The 15,003-nt window shown below is 40.8% G+C and overlaps 1 protein-coding gene across 1 annotated transcript; it reads left to right on the top strand.

Annotated features, from left to right (window-relative positions):
- Positions 1–11,932: 11,932 nt before the first annotated feature.
- Positions 11,933–13,226, top strand: Eola2 (endothelium and lymphocyte associated ASCH domain 2). The gene is made up of 2 exons (XM_036175567.1): positions 11,933–12,185; positions 12,964–13,226. Exons 1-2 carry the CDS (start codon positions 11,933–11,935, stop codon positions 13,224–13,226), a joined length of 516 nt encoding a protein of 171 aa, XP_036031460.1.
- Positions 13,227–15,003: the final 1,777 nt, after the last annotated feature.

The raw sequence follows: 15,003 nt of genomic DNA, 5'->3' as shown, positions 1-15,003 counted from the left end.
ATTTTGAAAAGAAAAATTTGGGTTAATTGTCAAATTGTAGGAAAGGTAACTATATTCTTTGTTATCCATGATTTCAAATTTCAGGGTTTATCTCACGTCCTTATTCAAGTAGTCTTTGAAACTCGATCATCTCAGCTAGCCATCTCAGAATTGGTATAAGCACTTTGTAGTCCAAAGCTGATTTGTAGATGATGTTTGTCAGCTTAGTGATATTATTATTGTCCATGTGGAATTGTCATTGTGGGACTCCATCTACTTCCTGGAGATTTCAGTTGATGTTAGGCCTGGAGAAAACTGATAAGAGACTCGAACATAAAGACATGTATAGGCAGCTAATTGAAGTATTTTCTCTAGAATTAATTATTACTCTCTATATGACCATTATTATCTTAACAAAGTTTTATATATATATATATATATATATATATATATATATATATATATATATATATATCTTGTGAATTTTGATATGAATTTCATATTTTAAGGAAAGTTTAAAGAATCAGAATAGAATCAAAGAATTGAAATTCATAATAGAATAGTCCCTTAATTAATTTGGTTTTTCTCCTGTCCCATGTCAGAAGATTGATCTTTCTTCTGGTATGATACAGGGAGTTTGCATTTTCCTTTTAACAACATGCTTGAGTTCAAAGGAGAGAGCCATTCTCCAACTCCAAAGTCAGGTTTAAATTTTAATTGAACTAGGAATATAAGAACCAATAGTGTTACTTTTTTTAGAGAAGAGCAGAAACAAACATTTAGGAAGATTTATGAAATTTTGTAGATGATATACCAATAGGCCATTTTACTCTTTTTCCTGGGATAGATGATTTGTCCCTTATCTTCAGTTGTCTCATTTGTCCAGTGTTCTTTGGATTCCTTAGCCTTCATTCTCCTAAAAGACAAAAACAAAAACTCTTCCCCAAGATGAATTTTTTGGGGGGGTTCCCTTTTGGCAAGTTACATCTGATTAAATGAAAAGGCATGTATTAATGGTATAAGTGAGTTTAAACTGGATGGTCATGTTGGTTGATGAACTATCACCTCCTCTAATTAAGAGATCTCTCTTGTTCAAATCAAACCTTTATCAATTTTGATGGTACCCACAGCTTATCTTCTCCCGCAAAAACAAAAGCAAAACTTCATCTACAATGTAAAACATATCCTGGTTTCCATTCTGAGGTCAGCACATCCTTGAAGTATATAGGCTGATTTAATTCTGTAGTTTTTTGTTTTATTTTTTTTATTATCAAATGTCTCTCTACAGCTGGTGTTCCTTTCTCATTAGCATTGAGAAAATTCAAAGTTAATAGAACATTGTGCAGTCTATTTCTGGGGGGTGTTGCTACCCCTTTCTGTTTATTTATCATGTCCTTTAGAGTTCTGTTGGATCTTTCTATAACTGCTTGGACTGTAGGATTATGTGGTATAACTGTAATATGCTTTATATTATAATAAGCAAAAAAACTGTTTCATTTTAGTAGAGACATATGCTGGAGCATTGTCAGTTTTAATTTGTGCAGGTATACCCATGATGGCCATAACTTCTAGCAAATGAGTGATTATAGAATCAGCTTTTTCAGAACTCAAAGCAGGCACCCATTGAAATCCTGAAGGAATATCAATGGTATGGTGTACATATTTCAATTTTCCAAATTCCGCAAAGTGAAACACATCCATCTGCCAGATTTCATTCCTCTGAGTACCCTTTGGGTTACATCATGCTGGTAATGGCATCTGATTGTAGAAGGAAGAAGTAGGACATTTCTTTAAAATTTCCTTGTCTTGGTGACATGTAATGGAAAAATCCTTTTTTAAACCTTTACTATTGACATGGTGTATTTTTTATGAAATTCTGAGGCCTCCAGCACATTTCCTATCCATAATTTATCAATCTCATCATTACCTTGTGATACAGGGCCTGGCAGACCAGTATGGGATAGGATGTGAGTTATACCTAAAGGATGATGCCGTTTCCTGATTGCATCTTGTAATTTAATAAATAGTGAAGTTAATTCTGAAGCATCAGGGATAAATTCTGCAGTCTCAATTTGTAATACCACTCTTTCAGCATACTGAGAGTCAGTAACTATGATGAGAGGTTCTGAAAAATCCATGAATACCAACAGAAGAGTAAAAATTCCAATTTTTGAACTGAATTATAAGGACTTTGAACCACTTTACTTAAATTTTCTGATTTGTAACCTGCCTTTTCTTGTTTGTTGACATCTGTATAAAATGTCCGAACGCCAGATATGTTTTTTTTCCCTGTACAATTCGAGGCAAGATCCAATCAGCTCACTTTATAAGATCACTTCTATTGCTTATGGGATATTTGCTGTTAATTTCTCCCAAAAATTACTGCGAGCTCTTTGCCGAGGTTCACTTTCTGTCCATAATTTTTCAATGTCCTCGTTAGTTAAAGGTACAATAATTTCTTCTGGGTCTATTCCTACTAATTGACTAAGTCTCAATGCTCATTTCAAAATTAAGTCAGAGATTTTTTTCCTCATAAGTTTTAAATTTTTTATTTGGTTTATTTGGCAAAAATATCCATTACAATATAATATCTTCTCTGTGCATTAATATTCCTATAGGAGAATGCCTAGAAGGTAAAATAACCAAAATGCAATCCAGCTTTGGATCAATACGATCTACATGTCCTTCATGTACTTTCTTTTCTACCAAGGCCAATTCTCTCTGAGCTTCAGGTGATAATTCTCTTGGACTATATAATTCCTTGTCACCTTCTAAGGTTTTGAACAAATTATTCAGTTCATCATTTTTTATCCCAACAATAGTTCATAGATGAGAAATTTCTCAAAAAAAATCTTTGAAAGTCATTAAGAGTGTGTAGTCAATCTCTCCTAATTTGCACCTTTTGAGGTCTAATTTTTTGTAGCTCTATTTTATATTCTAAATAATTAATAGAATCTCCTCTTTGTATCTTTTCAGGAGCAATTTGAAATCCCCAGCAAGGCAATATTTTCTTTACTTCTTCAAACATTCTTTCTAAAGTATCTGCATTTGAGTTAGCTAGGAAAATATCATCCATATGATGATAAATTATAGATTTAGGAAAAATTTTATGTATCACTTCCAAGGGCTGTTGTACAAAATATTGGCACAGGGTTGGGCTATTCATCATTCCCTGTGGGAGTACTCTCCATTGAAATCTTTTAATCAGTTGAGAATCATTGTAAGTAGGCACCAAGAAAGCAAATCTTTCTCTAACAGAGTAGGCAAAGGAATTCCAGATTATAGAGAGCCCTTTGGCTGAATTACTTTAATTGCTTTCCGGTCTGTTACCATTCTCCATTTATCAGATTTCTTTTTAATAACAAATACAGGAGAATTCCAAGGGCTGGTAGATTCTTCAATATGCTGAGCATTTAACTGTTCTTCTAACAGCTCTTCTAAACCTTGGAGTTTCTCTGTTGTTAAAGGCCATTGATGAACCCATACATGCTTGTCTGTTAACCATTTTAAAGGAGGAGCTGTTGGTGTCTTTAGAAGATCATCAGTTTTTGTGCCCTTTTCTTGTATAATATGGATGGCTGATGACCACTCATTAGAATAATAACTTCTGTTATTTCTCTCAGAAACATGTGCTAGTTTATGATTTATTTCTGAGGTTGGAGGGATGTTAATCTGAATATTTCATTGTTGTAACAGGTCTTGAACCCACAGGTTCATAGCTATGTTAGCCACATATGGTTTTAATTTGCCTCTCTGTCCTTCTGGGCCTATACATACATTCAAACCATCTTGCACTCTGTTTGACTTGAGATAATGTTCTAATTCCTAACAGTTGAACATTTACCTCTAGAAGAGGCCAAGATGGATGCCAAATTCTGGTGCAATTATGGTCCCATCAGCACTTATGTCTACCAGACCAGACAACAAAACACCATTTATTTTTATTGTTAATTTTGGTCTTTGTTCATTTATAGAATTTTCCCAAAAATTTTTTATGGTTTCTGCTGAGTTTTCTGTTGTCTCTGTTATTTCATTACTCTGAGTAGCCTGGTTAATTCCAATAGGCATTTGGTTATTTAACTGCTCTGAGTAGGGGTCTCCTCTACAATTTCAGGAAAGGTCTGAACTGGATTCACTGTAGGGGCCTGCCTGAGGCCTCTCTGGGAGTTTCCCAAAGACTGAGGCAAAGTATTACCTTGTCTGCCCCTTGTTGATCTACATTTTTTGGTCCAGTATCTTCCTTTACCAGACCTTCTATATACTCTAGAAGGAAGGGGCATTCTGTTGCCATTGTTCCTTGAAGAAACATTGTTTCTAGAAGTGCCCTGTTTACAGTCCCTTTTCAAATGTCCTTGCTTTCCACATCCACAACATCTGACATTCTTCAACCCTCTTGAAATTGCTTCTCCTACCCACATATTATCATGATCATGAGCCTCAACAAAAACTGTGTCTCTATCTAATCCAATCTTCCAAGCGAGCAGATCTTGCCTTTAACGGTATGATTATTCTATTGAATTCTGCATTTGTGTTCTCAAAATTCCAAGGTTCAATTATTATCTGGCTAGCTTCTGAATTTGGGACCATTCTATTTACTGCTGAAGCCAGTCTTTGTAAGAAATCTGTGAAAGATTCTTTGGGGCCATATATAACCTTTGTAAATGACTCAGTTTTCTTTCCTGGTTCCTCTACTCTTTCCCGTGCATTCAAGTCTGCCATTTGACATAGAATTAGAGTTTGGATATCATATAAACTTTGGGTTTGTACTGCAGCATATTGACCTTCTCCATTAAGCTGATCCTGGAAGACTTGTATACCTTTATCCATTGTTTTGCTATGTTTTTAGCTTCCTCTTTGAACCACTTTTGCCACTAGAGCTGTTGTCTGGGTTCCAGAACAGCATGTGCCAGCTCCCACCAGTCCTGTGGTATAATCCTATTATAAGTTGACCAGGAGTTTAACATTTGCTTTACATATGGGAATGCATGCCATAAGATACTATTACCTCCTTAATCCTTTGTAAGTCTAACATTTCAACTGGAGTCCAAATACTTTGTGTATTTACTTGACCAGGTAGCTGTTTTATGGTTCCTGGATAAATTAAGGGTTATTGTGTGAAAACAGGCTTTCTTTGTGTATCCTTATAATCCAATCCTGAAACAACTTCTCTTTTAATTTCTTCTGTCTGAATCTGAATTTCTCTATAATTAATTTTAACAGGTTTAACAGGTTTTTCTAAAATTTTTATCCTGGCACTTAAATTGACTATCTTTTTAAATTGTAAAGTAAGGATAAGAAGAATAATAATGTACTTAATTTGATCAACATTAATCTTCTCTTATTGTCAGACTGCCTAAAATTTCATACAAAGCTCAATTTTCTTTCAATGCACACATAAAACCCATTTTTTTTTAATGTGGAAAAAAATCTCTTTTAAATAGTTTCCTTTAAAATATCTGATATAATTGACTTACCAATTCTTTCTAGAACAGTAGAAATCTGAGCGAATTTCAAAACAGCTACCTAGGGTCCGAAGTGAGAATCCAGAGAGAGACAGAGACAGAAAGACAGAGTGAGAATGAGCAAGAAAGCTTTGCCACGTTCTGACTAAAAGCTTGAATCCAACCAAGTGTTCCTGCTTGAGCTGAGTCGAGCCTTAAGCTCCAACCGACCATGTGCACTGGCGTTTCAGCCAAAAGCAGCCTATCTGCAGTTGCTTGTAGCTACTACAATTAGGGGTAGCTCCTGCAGACCTGAGTTGTTCGTAGCACCGGCTTTTTAAGCAATTAACTCCAGCTGCGATGGTAACTGCTTATAGCTAAGGTAGGTTGGGCCTTAGTCCTAAGCAGAGCTAGGCCCAAGCTAGGCCTGAGCTAGGGAGTTGGGCCTGCCCAGGCAGGAATCTGGACCCTCTGCCAAGCCAAGCAGTTTTTTTAATGAATTCTTGCCACATTAGTGCTAAATGTAGATGTAATTGTCTTGTTAAATAAGAAACACGGATCCAATTGCAGAGTTAAAAGCCAAGAGGTCAGAGCAATAGCTGAGTGCTGAAAACCTTACCCTTCACTGCTTCTGCTGTCTTTCCTCTCCACAAGAGACCTACTTCTGTGTGTTTTTTCTTTTTTATAGACTTTCTGTTTTGCTTTCTCATTGGTTGTAAACCCAGCCACATGACCTCCTTGTCACTGCCTGTCTGTACAGACCTCCAGGTCCTCTATGGTTGGTATTGAGATTAAAGGCTTGTGTAGCCATGCTGGCTATTCCTTGAACACACAGAGATCCTGCCTAGCTCTGCCTCCCAAGTGCTCAGATTAAAGGCATGCACCACCACTGCCCAGATTCTGCTATGGCTTGCTCTGACCCCAAGGCAACTTTATTGATATACAAATAAAATCACATTTCAATACAAATAAAATATCACTATACTCACTGCTTTTTGCATCCTATTTTTATGCATCATTTGTAAATATCACTGTCAAACATTGTAGATACCAGGGACCCTACAACTGAATCCCCCAAATCTATTTCCTAGAACCAGTGGGGAATGGTGTGGACTAAAATCATGTCCTTCTGTCACATCTGGATGTTAATAGGCCATTGTATCATAAACTGGCAACTTATATGTATAAAAAAGGGCAACACAATAAACATATCATCTTTAAGCCCTATATAAATGTGAATCAATGAATTGATTTGTATGATATTGTGGTGATATAAAATATGTCTGAAGACCAGAGAACAGAACAAGTCACTAGATTAAACATAGAACTCAGGCAGTGGTGGCATACACCTTTCATTCTAGCACTTGGGAGGCAGAGATCTGTGTGGATCTCTGTGAGTTCAAAGCCATCCTGTACTACATGAGATTGACTCAGTCTAGGAGAGAAAACAGATCTAGGCAGTGGTGGCATACACCTTTAATCCCAGGAAGTGGTGGCTGGGCAGAGAAAGGTATATAAGGCATGAGGAGACAGGACCTAAAGGCTTTTCGGCAGAAGCATCCCTTTCAGCTAGAAGCCCTTTTTGGTGGAGTTCTTTTAGGCTGAGAAGTTGGTGAGGTAAGATGAAGTGGCTGTGGCTTGCTCTGCTTCTTTGAACTTTCAGCTTTCACCCCAATATCAGGCTCCAGGTTGGTTTTTTTTTCTTTTTAATAATAAGACCATTTAGCAATTCTTGTTACTAATCTAGTCCCATGGAGAATGTGATGGCTAAAGAAACTCAGTTTTATGCCAGGTGTCCATCTTGGTACCCACTAGCCAATTTGTTCTGACTCCAGTTTTGAATATGGGTTCCCAGTAATCCTGACTCAGTGATACTAACTAAAAAATGTACAGCCGTGACTGTCTAACTGATATGATATGACTAACTGCATTCTGGCTACAATTGGCTCTCCAGAAGAGCTAGGAGGGAAGGTCTCATGAGGAACAGAAATGAGTGCTGCCCTTAGGGCTTGATCTGCTAATCAGAGCAGTGGGAGGTTCCTTTCTTGTGGGTCAAGGACCACAAGGAGCAGCATGTATCTAGGCAGATAATCAGTTTCTTTAAGTGGCATAGTTATTAGAACAAGCATGCAGGATACAAGAGAAAAAGAATGATATTTTCTTTGCATAACTATCTCCTTAGCTACAGTTTCATGTACAGGTTTGAGGAAACTAAGCCTTCCTTTTCAGGCTCCCTTCCCCTCACCTCTCAAGCCAGATTTTCAGAGTGCAATCTGTCAGGTCCTCAATGCTCAGTGAGAAGAATCCATGTTTTGTTTCCTGTCATCATTTTGGTGACAATGCTGCCCTTGGATTCCAACAAGTGAATCATGATGGCCCTGTTGCCACACAAGCAGCCTTGGTATATGGAATGGAATATAAACTATTATAGGCCACTGTCTTGGTATACCTTGCTTGTTTTCCATTGAAAAGTCTTTGAAGTGCCAAGAACTCTTAGCTGCCAATGAGTTAGTAGACCTGGAAATTTAGGCTGTGCTAACAAACCTGAAGCTGAGGTACCAGAACCCGGTTTCAGACCCCAAAGCACTAGAAGCCCATACCTAGGGCAGGGGAGAGGTGTATATTCCAAATGGACTTCTCCCTTTGGGGAGGAGGGTGTGAATACTGTTGGCTCCAGGGTGAGGGTGTAAAGGTGCTAAGATACAGCTAAATAATGACCCTATCAACTGACCAACTCACCATCACAGAGCAGATTCTAAAGCCAAAGCAACAGTGAGCCACCATTGGCTTGCTGAGCATGGCCCACTATGGGCTGTCCCCAGACTCACCCAGACTGCTATGCTCTCATGAAAGGGATGTCAGTGAGGCATTTACTCCTGCTGTGCTTCTGTGGCCTTGCTGACACATCCTCAAGTACCTTAGCCTTTAGGGGAAGGGAAAGCTGCCAGGAAATGACTCTTGTGCTAAAACTTACTTTGGTTGCCCACTGTTGGATTGCACAGATAAAGTGTTTGGTGTCCTGGGACCCATATGTGCTTTCCCATGACATTTTCTCTGTCAAAACCCAGGCAGTGCATGAACAGCATCCAGAGGACCAGGTGGCAAGCCTGGGGCCAGACACTGAATTGACACCAATGCACTGGCAAATCTGTGATGAAGAGAAGAATCAGTGGAGAAGCCCAACAATGTTGGGTCCTTCCACAATGCAAGAGCTCTGTGGAGAGCTGCCCCCAGACAAGGAAGTGTGGGTCACACCCAGCCATTTCTCATCTTAAAAGTCCTAACTCTAGCTCTGATTTCTTGAGGTTGATTAAGGAAGGTTAGGTGGTGGACATTTTGTAGCAACATTTTGCAGGTTCTTTTGTGAAGTTTCTACTGTCTGTCTTCTTTAAATGTCAAGCAATTTCCCCACCCCCATGTGTTGAGAGGAGTGGCCTGTATCTCAGGGGCCAGGGTATAAAAGTTGTTCATACCACCTGGTGAAAGTAAGACCACTACCACAATTTTGAGCCAGATTTGAAGCAAGCTTTAACTAAAAGCTGGCCAAGATAATGGACTCTGGCCAGGTCCATTCCAGGGTTCCAGAAAATGGCAACAAGAGACATTTTGCAGAGGCTTCAAAGGTGAACACATAAGGCTACAGATCTCACACCTTTTCCAATCCATGTCAATCATACCTCCTGACTTACTTCCTGACTACACATCTTTCACCTATCTGTGACCAAGTATATCTGGTACAGTTGGATCAAGCAAACTTGTTTAAAGAATTGGAAATACGTGGCTTATTATCTTATATGAACAGCCTCCAGCATATCAGAAAGAACCTGTCTTTGAGCAAAGAGCTTATGAGTTAGAGGCTTTTCGTTTGTTTGTTTGTTTGTTTGTTTTATGGGTCTCTTAGACAGAGTAATTAAAACCTATAGCTTTGACTCTCACAGTAGTATTCATCCCTTTGCAGACAAGGAGCTACTTTGAGATGTGCTTATACAGGACTATGGATGTGTGGCAGGAACCCTGGGCTCCTGCTCAGAAACTTCCTGGTGACCTCTGCAGGGGGGGCAGATCCAGGGAAATGGAATCTCCTGCTTCCAGATACCTGAGTAGTGTGTGGTGACACAACCATGTCAGTAGCCACCCCCTTCTGCACACAGTTACTGAGGGCATAAAAATGCTGCTGCTGACCATGAAAGGGCAAGGTCAAACCAAGGGTGTGGAAGCACAGGCCATGGGAACAGTGCCCATGGTTAGATAGCATAAACACGTGGATAAAGTTTAAGATGTTTATTTAGCACCACGAGACTTTAATTGTGTGGTAAAAAAAAAAAAAAGTGTGCAGTCACTGTTCTCAGAGGCAGAACCATCCACTCATGGAATGGAGAGACAGTGATGCTGAGCAAAAGCAGACTGGCAGAACAGAGGTCCTAGATTCTAGGACTTAGAATGAGTGTTATAGGCTAGTCCTCAGTGACAAAGAACTGGCTTAGTGTTCTAGTTTCTTCTGTTGATATGACAAACACCATGACCAAAAGCAATGTAGGAAAATATTATATTTTGATTTCTGTTGGCCGAGATAAAATGTTGACAAAAAGCTTGTGGGGTCAGGGAGCATTGCTTGGCTTGTATTTCCAGGTCACAATCCATCATTGAAGAAAGTCAAGGCAGGGACTTAGAAGGAAGAACACTGCTTTCTGCCTCACTCACGGGCTTATGCTTAGCCCAGGATCACCTGCCTAGAGATTAATAATCTAGACAGCCTTCCACAAGCCAATCTGATATGGAAAGAAAATATTAGTTTACAGGATACAACCTATCACTGGGGGAAGTCAGGGCAGGAATTCAAGGAAAAACTTGAAACTAGGCCTGTATGCTATTCAACACAATATTACTTGTGACCATGAAGCTCACTCCCAGCCAAGGAGCAGAAATCAAGAAGAAATGCTGTTTGATTGCCTGCCTATAGACTCAGGGTTAGCTAGCTTTCATTTACAGCCCAGTATCACATTCCTTGTTGTGGTACTACCCACAATAGGCTGGATCCTCCTACAATAATTAATATAACAAACTCCCTCAACAGATGTCCACATTGGTTAGTCTTATCTGGACAGTCCCTCAATTGACTCCCTTCTGGGGTGAGTCTAGGCTGTGTCAAGTTGACACTTAAAACTAAATAGGACTGTGAGTGTTGCTAGCCTTGAGAAGCTGAAATGTGACTGGAGAAAGGTATGAATGACAGGCTGCTTTTATCCTGGAAGGGCCATGTCTTATAACTAAAGGATACCCATGAGACTAAGGTTTTGTATTTAAAGAAGGATCAGGAAGGCAAAAAACAGAATGGAGGGGGCAGTTCATCAGTGGACAGCAGAGCCAAGATAGAGCCCTGTTCTCAGTGCCCCTGTTTTTGCTGCTGTCACAATATTGAAAATGGTCACCCTTGGCTGTGTCCCCAGGTAACGTGTTCTTGGCACTTCATGTGCTGTACTTACAGTCACATGCAAATGGAAGCTGGGTGGTATGCTAAGACTGAGCTGAGGTTCTGACTTTATGGCCATGGCTCTATCAGCATGACCCATTAGTTCCTAAGGCACAGTGTGTCTTTCACAAGGGACACACAAAGACTGCAAGGAACTGGATATGAGATGTGCAAAATCACGTCATTGCCACCCTAGGCCATTGCTTTCTCACTCAGCATCTTTTTTCCATCATCTATACAGGGATCCTAATAGGCATACTGACTGTGCTGGGTCATTTGAGGATGCAATTCACTATGCAAAGATACTTCTCTCCTAGGAACTAGAACATAGACGGTGTATGAGTATTGGCGCCCTAGTGCTTAGTGTCATCATTCACTTCCTTAGGCTTAGGTCATGAGATATGACAAGGGGCTTGAGAAGCATGGCACCCACAAGACCCAGGAGGAGACACAGATGAGGCTATTTGAGATCAAAGGGGATTTCAAAAGTAAATCAAGTTTACATTTCAAGGATTGGTGTTCACTAGCTCAAATTGGAGTTGGACAGTTTTAGACCTATATGAGCTATAATGACAGGGTCAGGAAGCAAAGAGTCTTGGTGACAGTGACATAGGAAGAAAAAGTAGGAAAGCTAAGACAGTCCCTCTGTGCTAAAGCCAGCCTACTCAGATGTGAAGCCTGACTAGGTCAAGACGGCCTTCCCTCCTATGTGATCCGCTAGGGCCTAGTGACCTCTGTCAGCACTGACCACACTGTTCTCCTGGTACCTTTCTATAGCTGTTTCTGTCCTATTTTGTGAGCTCCCCAAAGACGACAATGGACCATGCATCATCCTAATTCCAGCCATTGGCTTTGGTCCTAACATTGGGCAGGCCACCATTAACCTGTAACAGGAAGCAGCACATCAAGTTCAGTGGAGTTTGGGGGCACATGAGAAACATCTGGGGAAGGTGAGGCCTAATGGACATGAGGCCTAATGGACATGAGCCTGAAGAGCTGAGCTGTGATATGCTTTTGTGTTTAGGCTCAAAGACTGAGGAAAATGAAGTTTTCCTGCCTCTCCTTCCGGCAGCCCTATGCTGGTTTCATCTTAAATGGTGTCAAGACTCTTGAGACTCGTTGGCGTCCCCTGTTGAGGAGCCATCAGAAATGTACCATCGCCATCCACATTGCTCACCGGGACTGGGAAGATGATGCCTGGCAGGAGGTGCTGGTAGAGAGGTTGGGAATGACCCTGGCACAGATTCAGACCTTACTACAGGAAGGAGAAAAATATGGCAGAGGCGTGATAGCTGGTAAGTGAGTCTGTGTCAAATATGAAGTAGATAATTCAGACAGGATCCAAGACAGTTCAAAACAGGCTGTTTTGCTTTTAGCTAGAGGGTATAGGTTAAAGTTTCTAAGCAGCCTGTCTTAATAGCTGCCAGAGTAACTAGGCTGGTGTACATAAGCCTGGATTCCATAGACTCACATAGTTACCTCTTGACTCTGGGCCTTAGATCCTGTTTGTGTTGTGATCTGAAAACCTGTGTCAAGTCAGTACCTGTTTTTAGCATTGGACTATGTGTGCATGAATATGTGCAAAAAGCATGGCCTTAGTTCCACACAGACATGAAAAACTGGAGTGTTATCTAGAATAAAGCTGCCTGCATGGCTTCTAATGCCAGTCACAAGGACCCTGGGTAAGATACCAATCAACATCTGATCAAGTCACCTGGTGACCTAATTAAGCATCTTATTGACTGTAGTCTTCCTGGCTAGGGCTGGTGCTCTTTCAGGAGTTAAACACCACCAGCCAGCCTTAGCAGCGTGCTAGAACCTGACTGTCATTTAAAACAGGAGCCACTGGGGACAAACCATTCTCCTTTTTCTCAAGGCCTGTGGCTGCCTCACCCAAGATTCCCTAGTTTAATTGGTCATGTCCCAAGTATTCAGTGAGAAAAATCCCTGTTTCTTATCATTTTGGTGATATGTTATACCCCATCAGTTGACACTATAGTGACCCTGCTGTCATAAAGATAACCTTGCTGCACAGAAAAGAATACATCTGTAAGTTTTTGTTTTTGTGCCTAGGACTAGTTGACATTGGAGAGACTTTGCAGTGTCCAGAAACCTTAGCTGCCGATGAGGTTTTAGAACTGGAAACTCAAGCTGTGCTAACCAACCTGCGGCAGAAGTACTTGACTCCAATGTCAAATCCCAGATGGTTACTAGAGCCAATACCTAGAAAAGGGGGGAAGGATGTATTCCAGGTAGATATCCCAGAGCACCTGATCCCTCTGGGGAAGGAGTGGAGCAGTGAATGCACTAGAGAACAGTGTCAAGAAAACAAGTAAGCAATGTCCCTGCCATTAGTCCATCATAGTATAAACCTCTAAATATCACAGTGACTCTAAGCCACTGCTGCCATGCTATGCTGTTCCCAGACTCAGACTGCTATGTTCTCAATGAAAGGGATAGCAGTGAGGACTTCCCATCTACTGTGGCTATATCACTGAGATGCAAAGCCTAAAGAAACTTGGCCTTTATAAAAAAGGAAAACTGCCAGGAAATGACTTCTTGCTGAAGTTCACATTAGTCCTACGGTTTTCTGTATTGCACAAATAAATGTATTAATAAGAATTTAGTGTCTGGGCTCACTTTGTCCTTTCCCATATATTTATTGTAGTCAAACCCCATGCAGGTTTGGAAGACAATGATACAGGAACAATGCAGATGTAAATTAGCTAGCATGTAAATTCCAGGCTCACATTTAGGATGTTTATTTAGCACCACAAGATCTGTTTTTATTTGGTAAAATTGGTTCATTTCCAGAAAAATGGTGATTTTTTTTTTCTCAGTCTTTTGTGGCCCAGGAGTTTACGAACATCTTTTTGTTGTTAAACAGCACGCAGATTATACACGTGTTTTCTGAGTATGCCTCCTCCTGTTCCTTCCCCTCCACTTCTTCCCCTCTTCCTCTTCCTCCTCTTTCTGCTCCTGATCCTCTTCCTCCTCAGCAGACACACTTAGGGATATGGCTGAGAGGGCAGCTTTCAGGATGGAATGGCAAGTGTTGTACACAGACATCACATACCCATATCTGAGGTACCCCGAGGAGCTACTGGGCACATGCCCAGCCCCTTCCATTTTAATAGTATTCAAAGGAGAAACTGTACCTTTAATCAGATGTGCCCTCTCCATGTGGGCCACTTTTCTCCTGAGGTGGACAGTTGTCTGGGGCACTTACAGGGATGCTGCTCTTTTCTAATGCACTAGATGGCACAGTGGAAAGGTTGCCCGCAGGTGTCCGATTGTTAGGAACCCCATGCTGGGACTTCATATTCTCTTCTGTCTTGTGTAAAAGCTTCACCTTCTTTGGACTTGGCCCTTGCTCAGCAGCACTTGTGACCGGAGATTGTGCCTTACTCACCCGAGCCGGTTTCTCAATTTTTTCCTCCCCATATTCTCTAGGAACTCCAACTTGTCTCTATGAAAGTTGAAGTTGCAATAGATCTGAAACAAAATGAACTAGGTTAGCCAGTTGGAAATACAGCTACACTGACCCCTACCACATTATACTGGTAAGTTTTGTGATAGACAGAATGACTAAAGTGGCTGGAAAGAGGTGTTATGTGCTGCAGCAAGACCCCAGTAAAGAGAAATGATTCATAGGTGAAGGTGGTGACTCATGTATGTGACACTAACTGGCTTCTTGGGGGCTGCCTCCCTCCCTCCCTGCCTGCCTGCCAACATCTAAGGGGCAGCCCAGAACTTAATGTCAAAGTCTATTACTTTTTTTCTTTCTTTCTTTTTTTTCGTGTGTGTGTGTGTGTGTGTGTGTGTGTGTGTGTGTGTGTGTGTGTGTGTGTGTTACCAAGACTCAACAGTATTTTATGTGCCCGTGACCTTGTTCCACTCAGGAAAGGCCTGGAAAGTCTTGTAGGGTGGACTCTTCACTCATCTCTCAGGAACATGTGTTCTCCCACTCTACTGTGCTCAGAGTTCCTCTTCAGCATTGCACAGCTGTATTTGCTTGTAGTTCTAGCCACTCCATCCCAATCTGCATGGTTTGTGGGTACAGTCCTGCTTCTACTTTCTCATCCTCTTACCATCTGGTTGGAGACATCTGTC

The sequence above is a fragment of the Onychomys torridus genome, chromosome X (assembly GCF_903995425.1).
Source record: "Onychomys torridus chromosome X, mOncTor1.1, whole genome shotgun sequence".
NCBI classification, from domain to species: Eukaryota; Metazoa; Chordata; class Mammalia; order Rodentia; family Cricetidae; genus Onychomys; species Onychomys torridus.
This window is presented reverse-complemented; position numbering and strand designations above follow the sequence as displayed.